This window comes from Poeciliopsis prolifica, unplaced genomic scaffold (genome assembly GCF_027474105.1).
Source record: "Poeciliopsis prolifica strain line A6 unplaced genomic scaffold, Auburn_PproV2 SCAFFOLD062, whole genome shotgun sequence".
Classification (NCBI taxonomy): Eukaryota; Metazoa; Chordata; class Actinopteri; order Cyprinodontiformes; family Poeciliidae; genus Poeciliopsis; species Poeciliopsis prolifica.
Genome location: NW_026562437.1, coordinates 1,565,477 through 1,583,880, shown reverse-complemented (window position 1 = coordinate 1,583,880; position 18,404 = coordinate 1,565,477). Strand labels below are relative to the sequence as shown.

The window sequence follows — 18,404 nt, the reverse complement described above, 5'->3', positions numbered from 1 at the left end:
TCTGGATGTTGTTCATTGTCCACTAAACTCCACTGAAGGTTTATCAATTCTGAGTCACTGTGTTTAATTTCTGCCATCTGGTCTTTAATCATGTTCACCTTTGACCTTTGTGTGGTTCATATCTGCAGGTTTATCACTGCGTAAAATTCACTTTGACTGAAAATGTCTAGAATTGTGTAAAATATAAATTTTACCAAACTTATTGATCAATGTGGAAGAAATCTGTCAATAGTTATAAGCATATTGAATGATGTGATGTTTATATGAATTGTTCACAAAGTCAGTTTGAGATTGTTCAGTAGGTTTTCTGTTAAGACACATTGGTAAAGGTGGAGCTTGTTTTGAACTCAGAGTGGTTTTGTAATTTATGATGCATGTTGGAACCTGCTGAGGCTGGAAAGAGAGAAATGAGACACAACAGACACAAGAGCCTGAGAAACACCTGGATTCTCCTGGACTGCAGACGTGGATCAGGAACGCGGTTGGATTTTATGTTGTGACGGATCTGAGTAAGTTTATCATATTTATTTCCAGTTTTTAATATTCTATGTAACATGACAGAATATTAAAGTTATTGCAGGTTAAGGAACCAAAGGGAAGCATTTTATATCAGAAAGTGTTTATGTTTTGTTTGTAATAAATATGTGAAATTAATCTAGATGTTTCTGGGTTATAGATTAAAAATATAATCCTCTATTTCCATATTTTTTTTAAATCTATAATATCTATATTGACTATTTACTGTTATTAATAAAATCTCTTAAAGTAGCTTCTTTCTAGACTTTGTTTCATTTTTTTGAGTTACAGTTGTTCCTTGTATTGATGTTCTGCTGCTTCTCCTCTCTTCCTCTCTCAGGATGAAGATGATGTCCAGCATCCTGCTGCTCCTCATCCTCAGCTCATGTCTCTGTGGTCAGTCTCCATCTTGTCTTTGTGACAGAAAGCTCTCTAGATGGAGCTGAAAGACTCCCATGTTCCAGTTCTCAGTGTGTCTGCTCCTCTCTTTCCCTCTCTGTCTCCTCAGCAGCAACATTTGTAGTGAATGTGACACAGAGCAGCTATCAGGCAGAGGAGAAGCAGAACATCACTCTGGAGTGGACCTTCACCACCAAGACTCAGGGAACCTGGAAGAATCTGTTCATCTACTGTGAAGCGAACACGGATCATGGAGTCTTAGTTCTCTATCAGGTTCATGAAGGAGTTGAGATTCCAGAGTCTCAGGATGATCAGTTTTCAGGACGAGTCCAGAGCGACAAAGACGTCCTCAGAGAAGGACGAATCAGACTCCATGTGTCCAGACTGAGGACTGAAGACTCTGGTCTGTATCTGTGTGACGTGAAAACTGGAGATGGATCCAACTCTGGAAGATGTCGACTCAACGTTTCTGGTGATAAGAAATATTTTACTCTGATAAAATCCTGAGTTGTTGAATTTCTTCATCTTCTCCATGAATCCTCCTGGATCTCAGTTTCCATCAAAAATTAATAAATATTTCCGATTTCTCTCCCAGCAGCTGCTGATCAGATCCAAACTCAGAGACCAAGATTGACTCCAGAACCAGAGAGACGAGGAAGGAACATCATCTTCATCATCATCATCACTGTGGGACTGACAGCACCAGCTCTGATGATTCTAATAATGTTGATTAATTTGTTTTGGAAGAAAAGAAAGAATAATTTAACAAGTGTAGATGAAGAAAACAATCCAGATATAAAGTTGTTCATGATAGTTTAGTTTAAAACTAATTTTTCCAGCACAGAAATATCAGATTTATTTCCATTTATTCTGATCAACATGTTGGATCATCAATGAAAGTTTGTAATAATGACGACTTTCATGTATTGTTGTTGTTTTAGAAATTTTAAATAATTTCTAAAGGTTTCTGGACTCAGTAAGAATTATTGACCAATTATTATGTCTGATAACTGATCAATAATTAAGACTGAACCATTGATCAGATATTGGTTCATTGATCATCAGTCATTTTGGGGTTTTTCACATCATCACTGGGATCAAAGTGATGATTTTGTTACGTTTACATAATGTTTTTTTAAAAAAATCTTCCTATTGTTGAATTATGCAGATATTAAATGTTTATTTTCACAGATATTTTTAATAAATACTTTTATAAATATGTTATGAAATGAAACATCTACAGATTTTGAAGAGTTTGTTATAAAAATAAACTTTTCCCTATTTTTAGGTGAAATCAAAAAATTAATTTCAAAAGGGACATTTTTATACGTTAAATTTATTTTAGAAATCAACACAAAACATTGACATAAAAGTGTTTTGGTTTCCTTTAACATGAATCTTTACCATCAGTATTATTTTGTTGTTTCTTTGTTGAAACGTAAATATGAAAGTTTGCATTTCATTACAAAACCATTACATTTTCAACAAGTTGAAAGTTTTTTATTTAAACTTAATGTTTTAACTCAAAGTGTCTCAATAGTTTTCATATTTGATCAAATGTATTTTTGTGACTCTTGTGTTTTTATATCATGTAATGTGTGATTATGTTACTGTGAGCTGCTGAACTGAAAGTATTTTATTGTAAATATTGTAAAATGAAGAAGCTGAAGTTTAATAAATATAACTAATGAGATTTAAAGAAGATTTATTAGTACAATAAAATAATAACATGTCTGTGTTGTTGTTCTGCTGCAGGAAGAAAAATCTAATAAATCCTCTGTGTTGTGATAGAAACTCTCTGGTCTTTATGTGAGCCACTTTCTGCAGATGAAAAATCATTTATTAAAGTTATTTAAGCTCATTTTAACAATAGAAAATGAAAACATTTTAGAAAATTACTTTAACTCAATGGTTTTTACAAACTGCAGAAACATAAATGGTTTTGGTTAAAAATGTTCAGCAGTAAGAAACACAGTGAAAAGTGAAAAAAGCTTTAATTGTATTTTACTGTAAATAAAATGTATTAAAAGTATAAAATCTGAGTTTTCTCATTATTCTCATTATTAACAAACTAATTAAAAGTCTTTGATCTGATGACAGTGAAGGTGTTTTTATCTGCAACATGTTTCATGAAGCTCCCTTTTCTTACTGTATTAGGAAATGTATTTTAATTATTAAGAACATTTTCAACAAGGCAATTCAAAATGCTTCACATGAATTAGAAGAAAAACTAGAAAACAACAAACTAAAGGAAAGAGCAAAAGCAGAAAAATAATCTAATAATGTTGATCTAAAAGTATAAAAACTAAAAAACTTCTGTTCTAAGAGTTTTTTAGTTAAATAAACTTAAATAGTTTATTTAATCTAGAGCTTAAATAAACTATTAGTCTCTTTAAGCTAATAGTTCAGAGGTTTTCCTTCAGAATAAAAGCTGAACTTCAGATTCTCCAACAGAAATAATTTTATTTTCTTGTGTCGCTTTAAGAAACTCTCAATGCTGTAGAACTCCTGCGCTTCCATTAGCAGCCAGCAGGGGGCGCTGTGAGTATAAAACGAGGCTCCTTCTCCTGCCTCTTCCTGCTCTGACTTGGTGACACTTCAGATGAGTTTTGTTTGTTTGGTCAACAATATTTTATTATCTATTTTATTTAACCAGGTGAACCTGCTGAGATCTAGATCTCATTTTCTAGAGGAACCTGAGCAGAAATCTGCAACTCACAGCAACCTGGAGACAAAGTCAAACTAATTCATACATAGACTTAGACTTCCTTTATTGTCATTGTACAAAAAAAACACAAGGTGAATCTTGACAACAAAATGTTGTTACTTGGCTACCAGTGTAACAGAGCTAAAATTTATACTACACAATAAATAAATAATAGCTAAATAAATATATAAGAGCTAAGAATAAAGTGCCATAGAATACACAGGTTCAGTGTTATAAACAAAACTAAACTAAAGTGCATGTATTGACCATGTCCTTGGGGGGGTGATTTGGTGTGTGTGTGTGTGTGTGTGTGTTGTGTGTGTGTGGTGTGTGTGTGGGTGTGTGTGCGTGTGTGTGTGTGTGTGTGTGTGTGTGTGTGTGTGTGTGTGTGTGTGTGTGTGTGTGTGTGGAGGGGTGTTATGTGGCGTTAAGCAGTCTGATGGCCCGGGGGAAGAAACTGTTCAGTAGTCTGGTTGTTCTGCACAAGATGCTGCAGAACCTTCTTCCAGACGCCAGGGGGGAAACAGTCCATGGTTGGGGTGTGTGGGGTCGGAGAGGATCTGGTGAGCGCGAGATAGGCAGCGCCTCTCTGCGATGTCCTTGATGCAGGGGAGCAGAGCCCCCGTGATCTTCTCCCCTGTCCTCACCACCCTCTGTAGAGACTTCCAGTCAGAGGCCCTGCAGCTCCCAGACCAGATGGAGATGTAGCTGGTCAGTTGGCTCTCGATGGTCCCTCTGTAGAAGGTCTGAAGGATGGGGGGCGGGAGGGATGCTCTCTTCATCCGACGCAGGAAGTGCATGCGCTGCTGGCCCTTCTTCACCAGTGAGGAGATGTGGGGAGACCAGCGAGGTTGTCGTTGATGTGCACCCCCAGGAACTTGGTGCTGCTGAAGACCTCCACTGCTGAGTCGTTGATGAGGAGTGGTGTGTGGGTGGGTCTGGATTTCCTGAAGTCTACGATGATCTCCTTGGTCTTGTTGACATTCAGGATCAGGTTTTCCTCTGCACCAGTCCACCAGATGCCGCACCTCCTCCATATAGGCCGTCTCGTTGTTGTCCCGGATGAGGCCCACCACTGTGGCATCGTCCGCGTACTTCAGGATGTGGTTGGATCTGAAGTGTGGACGGCAGTCGTGGGTCATCAGGGTGAACAGCAGGGGGCTCAGGACACAGCCCTGAGGCCCCCCTGAGGAGAAGCAGAACATCACTCTGGAGTGGACCTTCACCACCAAGACTCAGGGAACCTGGAAGAATCTGTTCATCTACTGTGAAGCGAACACGGATCATGGAGTCTTAGTTCTCTATCAGGTTCATGATGGAGTTGAGATTCCAGAGTCTCAGGATGATCAGTTTTCAGGACGAGTCCAGAGTGACAAAGACGTCCTCAGAGAAGGACGAATCAGACTCCATGTGTCCAGACTGAGGACTGAAGACTCTGGTCTGTATCTGTGTGACGTGAAAACTGGAGATGGATTCAACTCTGGAAGATGTCGACTCAGCGTTTCTGGTGATAAGAAATATTTTACTCTGATAAAATTCTGAGTTGTTGAATTTCTTCATCTTCTCCATGAATCCTCCTGGATCTCAGTTTCCATCAAATATTAATAAATATTTCTGATTTCTCTCCCAGCAGCTGCTGATCAGATCCAAACTCAGAGACCAAGATTGACTCCAGAACCAGAAGAACAAGAATGGATGAACATCATCTTCATCATCATCATCATCACAGTGGGACTGACAGCAGTAGCATCTGTTGCTCTGTTGCTTATAATTATAAAATTGTTTTTCTGTGTCAGGGAAAAACAGAAAGATAAACAAAAAAATAAAAAAATCATTCAACAATTTTAATTGTAACTATAATACAGGTGAAAGTTTTGTTTGTTTGAGTTTGGATGATAATAATTTTGCCACTACAGGAGCACCAGGTTAGATTGAAGAAATTTAATGGCTATTATGTTACATTGTGATGAATTAATCAATTATAATAAAAATGATCTGTTTATTGTTATTAAATTATTAAATCATTTCCAAAAACTTTCTGACTCAATCAGACGTATTGATCAGTGTTTGTGTTTAAGTGATGAAACACTTAATAAAAATAACACTGTATTATTGTTACTAATAAAGTGATTCAATTTATTATAATTTTTTTTATCAATATGTTAGAAAGACAAAACAGAATGAAACCTTTGGTTGTTATATTTCACTGTTTTCAAATGATGATTTTTATAAATTTAATACATTTAAACAATAAACTTTAAACATTAAAGTTGTTTTTAACAGATTTTCACCATCATTGTTTGTTTTAATAGAAGGTTTTATGAATATAAATGTTTAAGTTTCATTTCAGAAACTTTAATTCTTCAACATGTCTAAAGTTTTCTCAATGTTTCAACTCAAAGATTCTTGAGTTTTATTTCTCATAACATGTTTTATTGTAGTTTTCTGTTGTTTTTATCAGTGATCAGAAACTGAAGCTTTTATTAAAACCTGATTCTTTTTCTACCAGCTGTGTCTTCATCTTGTTCTCCTGAATGAATGAATGAATGAATGAATGAATGAATCTCTGTTTGCTTGTTTCCTCTTTAATGTCTCATTATGACTCAATTTGCTCTTTATTTGGTTTTGGATCAGGAAGCAGGAGCTGCTGGTCCATCCTGAAGCTTAGCTGCTGAACTCTGACTGGACCTGACCTCTGACCGGACCTGAACTCTGACTGGACCTGATCTCTGACCGGACCTGAACTCTGATTGGACCTGAACTCTGACCGGACCTGAACTCTGACCAGCTCAGCATCCTATATTGATCAGATCAGGAGTTTCTCTGCCTGCTGAGGATTTGATGGTCCTGATGCTGCAGACGCTGTGAGAGCAGCAAAGGCTGAACATCACAGTCCTTCAGAGCCAGAAGTCGACCTGAAACCAGCCAATGAAACTCATCTTTCTCTCATAAACACAGAAACATCGCTTTACTTTCACAGGTTAATAAAATCAGAGAAGGAGCCAAAGTTTAAAGAAGGATCTGGATTTACTAAATACTTAAATGTTTATGAAATTTCTCAGTTTCAATTTCAGGAACTTTAATCTCATATTGAATGAAACATTTTGTTTTTCTGTAATTTACTTTCATGTTATAATTCATATAAATTAGCAAAAAACTTTGGATTGGATTAAAAAAAAAGCTTCAAATGTGTCCAAAGTCTTTATTATATTCATATTTCTTAAAAGATGAAAAACACATTTTAGATTTCAAAGCTTCATGACAAATTCAAAGAAATATTCCCAAATTGATGATTTCCTTCATGTTTTTCTGTAACTTTAATGTCAGTAAATCAATAAACTGATTGCAAATGTCTGTCTGTGTGAACATGTGGAGTTTAAAGGTTAATTTCTACATACAGTCTGCAGAAATCTCAGAGCAGCTGGAAAATATTTTAGTTTCTAAGTTTTGAAACAAAATGTTGAGAGATTAAGAACTAAAATACATTTAAATATTTGCTCATATTTTTCTCACTTAGGAGAAAATGAAATATTAATAATGAGTAATTAGTGTTTTAACTCTGGTGGTTATGATGCATCTGAGAGTCTGTTGGATTGTAAAGACTCTGATATTATTATTATAAAGCTTTTGTGTTGATGCTCAGAAACAAACAGCAAATTAATCATTTTAATTAATAAGTTTTATAAAGTAACAAAAATTAAACACAAAAATTGATCAGCTGATCGACGTCCAGATATTGATCATTTCTGAAGCAGCAGCTCCTCTTCATCACTTTCTATAAATAAACTCATTTGGCCTTAATGTGGGTTTTACCGTTTTGTTTTTGTCCAGCATTTTGTTATATAATCAATAAAACAAACAATTATCATAAATGTTAGAAGATAAAACTTAACGGTGAATATTAATGATGGACAAACTAACTCTAAATTATAAACAAACATGTAATAAACTTACTGTTAGTTTTCTTCTTTATCAGCCTCACATTTTGTTGCTTTGTCAGCCTTTGTGTCCAGGTCTCTGAACATTGATACTGATGCTAATATAAGATGTTCAATAGTCTAGTTCTACTGCAGATCAGATCTAGACTAACAGACTGACAAACTGTTTCAGTTATGCTGTTTATTTCATGCTCTTCTAATTTGAGGCTGTCGAGGGATCAAACTTCTATTTACGTTAAGAGTTTCTCCTCCTCTTTGTCCTCCTGCCAGACATTCATTACATTCTCCCTCCTCGTGTTGCAGAGCATAAACTGGACTCGTCCTGAAGAAGGCTATTTTCCATTCCTGCTTCTATAGACTCAATGAAAGGAGTTCCAGTAGGAGGAGCAAAGCAAAGCAAAGCAAAGCAAGAAAAGTGAGCAAAAGCATTAAGAGCTGAATGCTCTTGATTGCTGTTGGTCATGAAAGTTGCCAACAAACTTCATTTGATTCCTCAACCTTCTGTAACTGGAAGTACAAAGAAAATAGCTTGGTCTGTTATTTTAGATCTGACCTGTAGAGATCAGCAGTAAAGCTACTCAGAGACCTGGACACAACGTAAGTGATAAAGTTTTCACGCTCAGGCACTGATGGACGCAGGGACTGAACAGAGAATACGAAACCTGGTGTTTATTGGGAGATAAACTTGTTCTTAGTCAGATAGGCCAGGATCAGAACCAGAGAGTCCAAATCGGGATCAGGCGGCCCCTGATCTCTGAGTCAGACAGACGGGGGATCCGAGCCCACGGGTCCAGAGTCCAGGTCAAAACAGATATCAGATCACAGGGTCAGACAGACGGGGGGTCGAAGCCAGGAGGTCCTTATCCAGAGGAGAGAGTCAGGAATCGGGGACAGGAGAGGAATCTATGCAGGTTAGATACTGGACAGGTTAGATACTGGACAGGTTAGATACTGGACAGGTTAGATACTGGACAGGTTAGATACTGGACAGGTTAGATACTGGACAGGTTAGATACTGGACAGGTTAGATACTGGACAGGTTACTGGACAGGTTAGATACTGGGCAGGTTATACTGGACAGGTTAGATACTGGACAGGTTAGATACTGGACAGGTTAGATACTGGACAGTAGCTCAGGTTTCTATAGCAGGCCTGAAGATGTTACCGCTGAGGGTTTCGCAACAATCCGACGCCATGCAGGGGGAGTTCTGTCCTTATATGGCTGCAGCTGGAGATCAGGAGGATGACGATCAGGTGCAATTGGTCACCTGGTTTAAAAATGACTTCAACCTTCCAGGATTTATATCAGCGTTTTGTCCTCGGATCCTGCAGATCAGTTTGTTCTGGTTTGTTGTGATTTCTCTGTTTGTAGCTGAGAGAGTGACGTGAACAGCTGAGTGAAACTGACACCCCACAAATCCACAAACATCCTGAGTGTTGGTGCTCCGTCACTGCAGGTTGGTGCTGTTAGAAATTTCCTTTTGACTGATTTTGTTTCTGAAATATTAAATATTCAGTTTCAGGTCATTCAGAGGTCACCGACCCCCATCTTGTTCCAAAACAAACCAAAGTGGGTCACTTCCTTAGAGCTCCGTTTGTGGAGGTTTGTAGAGCAGCTTTCACTTTTAGAGATAATAAAGTAATAACTATTCACCATATCATGTTACAATGGTAAAAACATAAATTTGTGAGTCTGTCAGAAATAAATTTATATAATTTAGAATAACATCTTAATGTAAAATATTAATGTTGATATTTTATCAATAACTCTCATGTTACACATTTTTCTACTCAACCAATTCATTCATGTCCATTTCTGCTCATCCTGCTGTCTATTATGGGATGTTTTCTGTCTATCTTAAGCCTTCTTTGAAATGTTTAATCACAGCTTTGATGAGTTAAAGTTCTACATTGTTCTTATAGTCTATTGTTCAAAAGAGCTTGCACTTAAATAAATATGTTTTTTTGTCAGACAAAAGATGCTGAAAGTCTCGTCATCACATTTTTATTTAACCAACTGATTCGTCTCCTTAGTTTAGAAAAATGATTTAATCTTCTAGTCACAATCTGGAAGCTGTTGGTTTATTTCTGTGTTTCGATCGATCAGATATTTGTTGATGGTCCCTAACCAGAGAATCACACAAACATTAAAGCAGCAGAAGCTTCAATGCTGGAGGAATTATTATGAAAACAAAGCGAAACTGTTTCTGGAGACAGACTCTGTGTTAAATCCTATAGTTCTCCACCAGAGGGCGCTGTGAGGTTAAAGCTCTCAGCAGTTTTCCTGTAGAAACAGAGATTCCTCTCTGGAAGATCATATTGAGTTGATGTTGGAAGATCAGCATGAAAAAAGAAGAAGAAGCTGAATAAGTTTTAAAAGTCTGAGATTAATAGAAATTATGGAGAGAGAGATTTAACCAGATTATGGAGAGATCAGAAATAATGAAAGCAAGAAGGAACTAAGTTGGTTTAAATAGCCATTGATATGAAAAACAGCCTTTAATCTGTGAAAGTGAGATTAAAATTTTAGGTTATGGATAAAAATAATCCCATGTGAGATGAAATGTTTGAAAGTAGAAGAATAATTCCTGCAGAAAGACTCAGATTAATCCAGGATCAGAAAGATGATTTCTACTTTTCAGATCTGTGAAACTGAAACATTTTCTATTGACTGAAACTAATCAATCCTCCTCTTCACAGCTTCAACTTAATTTTCTTTGTGGTTCAACTGCATTATTATGATTTTGTTTAAAATATGTGTTATTTTTTATTTGTAAGTCGTTTGTAAGTATTTTGAGCAAAGTGCCCAGTCAGCACAAAATGGTAAATGAATTATAGTCAGAATGGTTGATTATTGGATGGCTGAACATCTGATGGTGGATCAATAAAGCCTGATCAATTTTGAATCAAAGTATGTTGTTTGTTGCTCTCCTACCTCACTATATGTTTACAGATCCATTTCTGTTTTCTTAGATAAAATGTTATATTAATGCCATGTTGTCATTTTTAACCTGTTGGACACACATTTTTGTAAATATGTTAATGTAACATCATTTTGAATGTTTGTCAAGATCTGCCAATAAAATTGTGTTTAACACCATGAAAAACTTTTACTGGTATTTTATGATGTAAACATGTCAGACCAAAAGATTTACATGAATCAACAGATTCAATATAAATCAATGCAAATATGCATGTAGATCCACAGTAAGATGACGGTTGAATCAACGTTAATATAGTCAGTTATGGTTGAAACTTTAATGTTGATTCAACATGTAAGTCAATCAGCACTTTAATTTCATTTCAATGTCAGACTTTAACATGGATTCAATGTTTCTGCCTGACTTTCTTTCAATGTTGTTTCACTCATGTTGTGATTTATGACATTTAATTTAATATTAGAAAAACACTCAACAAGGATTTTATACACTGATATTCTTAACTCATGAATTATAACAGAACAATTTCACTCCTTATTTTTCTTTTCCTAACCAGGAATCCAGTTGTTCCTCATATTGTTAGTGATGATGATCCTGATGTTGTGCTGCCTCTCCTCCTCTTCCTCTCTCAGGATGAAGATGATGTCCAGCATCCTGCTGCTCCTCATCCTCAGCTCATGTCTCTGTGGTCAGTCTCCATCTTGTCTTTGTGACAGAAAGCTCTCTAGATGGAGCTGAAAGACTCCCATGTTCCAGTTCTCAGTGTGTCTGCTCCTCTCTTTCCCTCTCTGTCTCCTCAGCAGCAACATTTGTAGTGAATGTGACACAGAGCAGCTATCAGGCAGAGGAGAAGCAGAACATCACTCTGGAGTGGACCTTCACCACCAAGACTCAGGGAACCTGGAGGCAACTGTCCATCTTCTGCAGCTTATTGGCTCCTCATAAAGAACTAGTTCTCTATCAGGTTCATGAAGGAGTTGAGATTCCAGAGTCTCAGGATAAACAGTTTTCAGGACGAGTCCAGAGCAACAAAGACGTCCTCAGAGAAGGACGAATCAGACTCCATGTGTCCAGACTGAGGACTGAAGACTCTGGTCTGTATCTGTGTGACGTGAAAACTGAAGATGGATTCAACTCTGGAAGATGTCGACTCAACGTTACTGGTGAGAAGAAATATTTTGAGTTGTTGAATTTCTTCATCTTCTCCATGAATCCTCCTGGATCTCAGTTTCCATCAAATATTAATAAATATTTCTGATTTCTCTCCCAGCAGCTGCTGATCAGATCCAAACTCAGAGACCAACTTTGACTCCAGAACCAGAGAGACGAGGAAGGAACATCATCTTCATCATCATCACTGTGGGACTGACAGCAGCAGCTCTGATGATTCTTTTTTTTTTTTTTTGTGAAATGTTTTCTACTATTAGATGTTTATTTTAATAATTATAAAGAGAGAAGAGATAATTCAGTCACTTTATCATTAGAAACAATTTGATCAGATTTAGAGGAATATAAATTTTCAGCATCAAACAACAAATTTATTTATTTGGTTGATTTTTTTCAGCAGCTGAAAGATTTTAAAACTGAAACTCAACATAAATGAGCCTTAAAGAGAATTTAATCTAAGATTATAATTTATTGTTAAGTTCAGTTTTTTAGGTTTTATATGATTTTCTTCCTTCTGTTCATGAACCAGCAGCAAAGTGAAGTTCTGGATCTGCTCCACTGGTTCTGGTTCTGAAGGTTCTGCTGTAAATAAATCCAGATTTCTTCCCTCATGTTGTCAGAACCTGATTCTCTGCAGAACCTTTTAACATCCAACATGAGCTGCAGCCGTTTGGACCTCAGCAGAACCAATCCAGCTGCTGGATCTGACCTCAGACCAGTTCTACCATCAAGGGTTCTACTGGAGCGCCACCTGGTGGTGGAGTTAGGAACTGTGAGCTTATAGAGCTGAAGGTCTGAGTGATGGACCGACTGGATCGGTTCAGTTTGATTTGTTCTGTTTTTATATTTTGTCCATCATTAATATTCATTGTTAAGTTTTATCTTCTAACATTTATGATAAATTGTTTGTTTTATTGATTATATAACAAAATGCTGGACGAAAACAAAACGGTAAAACCCACATTAAGGCCAAATGAGTTTATTTATAGAAAGTGATGAAGAGGAGCTGCTGCTTCAGAAATGATCAATATCTGGACGTCGATCAGCTGATCAATTTTTGTATTGAATTTTTGTTACTTTATAAAACTTGTATTAATTAAAATGATTAATTTGCTGTTTGTTTCTTATATGAGCATCAACACAAAAGCTTTATAATAATAATATCAGAGTCTTTACAATCCAACAGACTCTCAGATGCATCATAACCACCAGAGTTAAAACACTAATTACTCATTTATTAATATTCATTTTCTCCTAAGTGAGAAAAATATGAGCAAATATTTAAATGTATTTTTAGTTCTTAATCTCTCAACATTTTGTTTCAAAACTTAGAAACTAAAATATTTTCCAGCTGCTCTGAGATTTCTGCAGACTGTATGTAGAAATTAACCTTTAAACTCCACATGTTCACACAGACAGACGTTTGCAATCAGTTTATTGATTTACTGACATTAAAGTTACAGAAAAAATGAAGGAAATATTTTCAGTTTGTAAGTATTCATTTAAATTTGTCATGAAGCATCAGAAATCTAAAATATACAATATATATAATAATAAACATTTTTATTATGACTAAATAATTCATTACAATGTAACATTTTACTAATCAATAATCAGGTTATTAAATCTAACCTGATGTTTCTGTGGTGGTAAAATTTCATCAACCAAACTCAAGCGAACAAAACTTTTATCTGTATTATATTTTGCATCTAAACTTGTTAAATGATTATTTTTTTGTTTTTCTTTACTTTTTTTTCTGACACAGAAAATCAAATTTGTAATTAGAGCCGTCAGTCCCAGAGTGATGAAGATGATGATGATGATGATGCTCCTTCCTCGTCTCTCTGGTTCTGGAGTCAATCTTGGTCTCTGAGTTTGGATCTGATCAGCAGCTGCTGGGAGAGAAATCAGAAATATTTATTAATATTTGATGAAAACTGAGATCCAGGAGGATTCATGGAGAAGATGAAGAAATTCAACAACTCAGGATTTTATCAGAGTAAAATATTTATTCTCACCAGAAACGCTGAGTCGACATCTTCCAGAGTTGAATCCATCTTCAGTTTTCACGTCACACAGATACAGACCAGAGTCTTCAGTCCTCAGTCTGGACACATGGAGTCTGATTCGTCCTTCTCTGAGGACGTCTTTGTCGCTCTGGACTCGTCCTGAAAACTGATCCTGAGACTCTGGAATCTCAACTCCTTCATGGACCTGATAGAGAACTAAGACTCCATGATCTGTGATCACTTCACAGTAGATGAACAGATTCTTCCATGTTCCCTGAGTCTTGGTGGTGAAGGTCCACTCCAGAGTGATGTTCTGCTTCTCCTCTGCCTGATAGCTGCTCTGTGTCACATTCACTACAAATGTTGCTGCTGAGGAGACAGAGAGGGAAAGAGAGGAGCAGACACACTGAGAACTGGAACATGGGAGTCTTTCAGCTCCATCTAGAGAGCTTTCTGTCACAAAGACAAGATGGAGACTGACCACAGAGACATGAGCTGAGGATGAGGAGCAGCAGGATGCTGGACATCATCTTCATCCTGAAGAGGAAGAGGAGGAGTGGCAGCAGAACATCAGTACAAGGAACAACTGAATTGCTGTAACTTTCATATCATGATTGAATGATTCACCAAGATTTACAAATGACAAAGTGAAGAATAGTTTTCTGGGGGATTTTTCTGAACTTTATGTCACTTTTACTCTTTTAGCTCAGAAAAATCAGACTTTAAATAATCAGGATGGATCAACATCAGTGAAGTGATGAAGATCATCAGGACAGATTTTGTTAAATTATTTCTTTAATATTCTGACGTATTTCATCAACATGGTGGAAAAGTTGAGTTTAATACTGGAAGACAAAACAGAGAGAGAGCATCGATGTGATTCATGTTTGAAAACAGATCAGTACTGCCACCTTGTGGTGATCAATAGACACAGCAGTAAAATATTAGGACATGTTTTACATTAGTTTTAGTAAAATCAGTCTGTTATAAAATCTAGAAATAGTTTAGTTTTTCTTTTCTACTGTTTTATTATCAAATGTCAGTTATATTAAAAAATAAACATGACTTTATTTCTACATTGTATCAATTACATTTTATTTTTATAGCACCTTTCAGCAACAAGGCATTTCAAAGAACTTTACATCATAAAAACACAAAAATACAAAATCATAGAACACAGCCAACAACAAGAGATTCTGATTACAGGAACTGGTTCATGTTAAGTTAAGAGTTAATTAAGAAATAAATATTTCAAGTATTTTCTGGTTGTCAAAAGATTAAATTTCATCTTCATGAAAGTTATACACAAGTCTTTCGTCACGTGGTCTTATGGTTTTACCTGTCAGGTCAGTTTTATCAGTGAGAAAAGGTGCAGGAGTTCAGGCAGGTTTATTCAAAACCTGTAACTTGTTTTTAGCTAAAAACTGAATAAAGTAAACAAAGAGCTGCACTTTGACTGTTTTGACCTTTTTGCTTTGGACTGCGTAAACCAGAACCCACGATGCATTGTTTTAACTATTTGAGTTTATTTCATTTTGCTTTGATCACTTTTGAGATTTGAGTTTTTTCAATTTTGGAATTTTAGTTTTTGGACAAAAAGTCAATAAAATATTGTCTGTGGTTCTGAAACAGATTCTCTAGAAGTTAAAATGCAGAAAGTCAATTTATTATTTTAAATACATCTTTGGTAAAACAACAGAAACCAGATCTTTATAATATAAACAGGTTCTAGTGCATTAACAACACCAATCATTATCAAGCTGCTAAATGTTTTATCAGAGTTCCTCTTCATTTTAACATAAAAACTGACCAATAATAAACTAGAACAGACTGACTCACCTGTAACCTGCCTGGATAAAACCTGTGGAGTTCTGAGGTCTTTCCAGCTCTATTCCCTGTTCACTAGAGTTTAGATATATTTGTGCTAATAGGTGGAGTCACCAAAAGGCAAATAATATCAGGATATTTCACAGGGATCCTCTCAGGTTACTTGGTGCTGCCCAGACCTGCAATGTTTACTGACACTTTTTTCAATCCTCAGACTATTTTCATCAAACTTAATGCATTTAAGAATTAATCATTTTTACAACATTATAAAATACATTCTCACCCAATAAAGCAGGTTTTCACTTTGATTTATCTCTGAACTTTAATAAGAAACACTGAATGCAAACGGTGAGAATATTTAAAGAGAAAATGAAACTGAATAAGGAATAAAATGAACACAAATTAAAGATAATTACTGAAGTTCAGGTAAAAGTCCAGCCTTCGTGCTGCTGCATTAGTTAACAACACATTTATCTGTTTCTGTACTTTTAAAAAAGAGAGAAATGTTCTTTCTTTCACTCTGAAAATGAGACTCAGTTCAAAGTCTAAAACAGAACTAAAACCCAAACCTGCTGTCATGTTGACACTTGGCCAGATCTAAGAGTCAACATGTCTGTTCATGATGAACAGAACCAGTTTCTATATACATAAACTTCTAGATCATGTTACATTTTAGACAGAAATGAAAAGTAAACCCCACATTACTTTAGTTTACATCAAATAGCCTTTAAATCAACTTATTTATAGAGAATGATGAAGAGGAGCTGCAGCTCCAAAACCAGCAGAAATGATCATTTTAATATCTGGAGATCAGCTGATCAACATCTTAAATGTTGCTGCTTCGTAACATTTCTGTTAATTAACATTTTCAAATGATTAATTCTGCTTTTTGTTTCTTTTCAATATAAGTATTATATTGACTTGTGAATCTTTACTAGTCAGCCTTGATTATTATCAGCCCACATCATGACATCACCACCTCTTGAAATTTATTTATTTATATTTCTATAATTTTCTAAAAAAAATAAAAATCTGAACAAATATCTAAGTAAATATTTACTTCTTAATCTTCTAACCTTTTTTCAAAACTGATATCAGAAACTAAAGTATTTGCTTCAATATTTCTGCAGAAATTAACTTTATAGTTAAAACAACACAAGTTCACACAGACAGACGTTTGCAATCAGTTTATTGATTAATGACATTAAAGTTACAGAAAAAATGAAGGAAATATTTTCAATTTGTGAATATTTCTTTAATTTCTCATATAGATCAGATGTGATTATATAGATATAATGATGACTTGTCCTATTTTTTAACCCTGAACGTTTTCTTCTAGCAAATGAACTGGAACGAGATAAATGACAGAAAGAGAAAATGTTTCATTCAATATGAGAGCAAAGCTGCTGGTTTGATGCTGTTTTTCACATCAGTGATCAATAAAGTTTAATGAGAGAATCTGGAGATTTAAAGTCGTTGGATTGAACCACCAACAGATTATATAGAATAATTAAACCATTCAGGTCAACATTTGATCCTAATGAATATTTTTTTATATGTTTTAACAGCCAGAAATGACAATTTGTTTGTTTTTGTTCATTTTTATGAAACCAGTTGTGCATCGGGCCAGCAGATCGTCATCATGTTGAAAACTCAGTTTAAAGATTTAAAGATGAGATTCTTTGATTTAGAAACTTTCATCGTCTCAAATTCATTCAGCATTTTTATTTGTTCTGCTGCTTGAACTGAAACTGAACATCAAGGCAGCTGAGTTGTCATTTCAGTGACTTGAAACAACATCATCAATAATTATTGTCTCAATATTACAGATAAAGACAAAGAAACTGTAACATCTGCAGTTCAGATCTTCAAACTGAGGCTGAACTAAAAATCTTATTTACGGCTGTGTTTCCAGTTTGGTTCGTGTTCCAGTTTCTGACCACAAGGGGGCAGCAGTATTCTTTACCAAAATGATCATCATGCATCTTTGCATTTCTGGCATTTACAGTTTTCCTCTACAAAACACCATTTCCCACAAAGCACTTCTCCTCTATGACCACTTTAACAGCTTAAAGCCATTCAGACGTGATCTAGTTTTCTGTTTGAGGCCAAGAGACTCAGAGTTTCTTTGGCCTCAAACCTCTGAACTGAAGGATGAGCCATACATGGTCCGCCATGTTTCCTGCTTTACAGCCATGGAAACCGGTTAATACCTTTTCCTCCATGGAGGTAGCTTATTCAAGGATTCAGTTTGTTGCTTATTGACACTTTGTTGATTGTCGTCTCAAAATTAGACGAATCACATCACAGTTAAACATCAGTAACATCTGACCTTGTTCCATGCATAGCATTTTTGTAAACAAGCTTATTTAAAATAAGACCTCAGTCTACATTCCTACATCCGAGCCGTCGAGGTAGCTAGTTCAGGGATTTGGTGTCTGGCTCAACGACACCACAACCTGTGACATGGCCGTAAATCGTCTCACCAACCTTTTGGCCAAAGGAAGAACGACGGTCGGCCATGTTTATGCGCTACTTCTATGAGGTAGAAACTGTTTTCTCAGTGTAATATTTCCCACCCGTGATTCCACTGATAGCAGCACCGTTTCTGTAGCGCTGTCGGCAAAGTGCAAAGTGCAAAGTGCATTTGTAATGAACAAAAATATTTCCAGAACAAGTTCTGCTCATTCTGCAGAACTCAGTTTCTGGAAACCATAAAACACACAGAATCTGGACCTCCAAGTCCAATAGGGACTGAAGACGGGGCAATCTTTGGGGAGGTCATAAGGTCATAAGGTCATAAGGCCTCCTCTAACACAAAATCAGGTCATGATAAAAAAATATATATATATATTGGGACTGATTGTGATTGTGGATTTTTGGTGAATCTATGTCCTGGAGT

The 18,404-nt window shown here is 35.9% G+C and overlaps 1 protein-coding gene across 3 annotated transcripts; it reads left to right on the top strand.

The window, feature by feature from the left end:
• The first annotated feature begins 409 nt into the window (after positions 1-409).
• Positions 410-2,946, top strand: LOC129379925 (uncharacterized). 3 transcript variants are annotated; one of them, XM_055060877.1, is made up of 4 exons: positions 410-509; positions 857-912; positions 1,028-1,387; positions 1,511-2,946. In XM_055060877.1, the coding sequence occupies exons 2-4, from the start codon at positions 858-860 to the stop codon at positions 1,732-1,734; spliced, it is 639 nt and encodes a 212-aa protein (XP_054916852.1). In that variant the 5' UTR covers positions 410-509; position 857; the 3' UTR covers positions 1,735-2,946. The 3 variants fall into 3 exon arrangements, with proteins under 3 accessions (XP_054916852.1, XP_054916850.1, XP_054916849.1); XM_055060875.1 differs by having other exon boundaries at positions 1,025-1,387; positions 1,514-2,946; XM_055060874.1 differs by having other exon boundaries at positions 1,025-1,387.
• Positions 2,947-18,404: the final 15,458 nt, after the last annotated feature.

What these genes read in the sequence shown, in the direction of transcription:
- LOC129379925 (XM_055060874.1), top strand. Translation starts at nt 858, where the DNA reads ATGAAGATGATGTCCAGCATCCTGCTGCTCCTCATCCTCAGCTCATGT. An exon ending in CCTCAGCTCATGTCTCTGTG is followed by an intron (nt 913 to 1,024) that starts GTCAGTCTCCAT and finishes CTGTCTCCTCAG; the next exon opens with CAGCAACATTTGTAGTGAAT. An exon ending in ATGTCGACTCAACGTTTCTG is followed by an intron (nt 1,388 to 1,510) that starts GTGATAAGAAAT and finishes TTTCTCTCCCAG; the next exon opens with CAGCTGCTGATCAGATCCAA.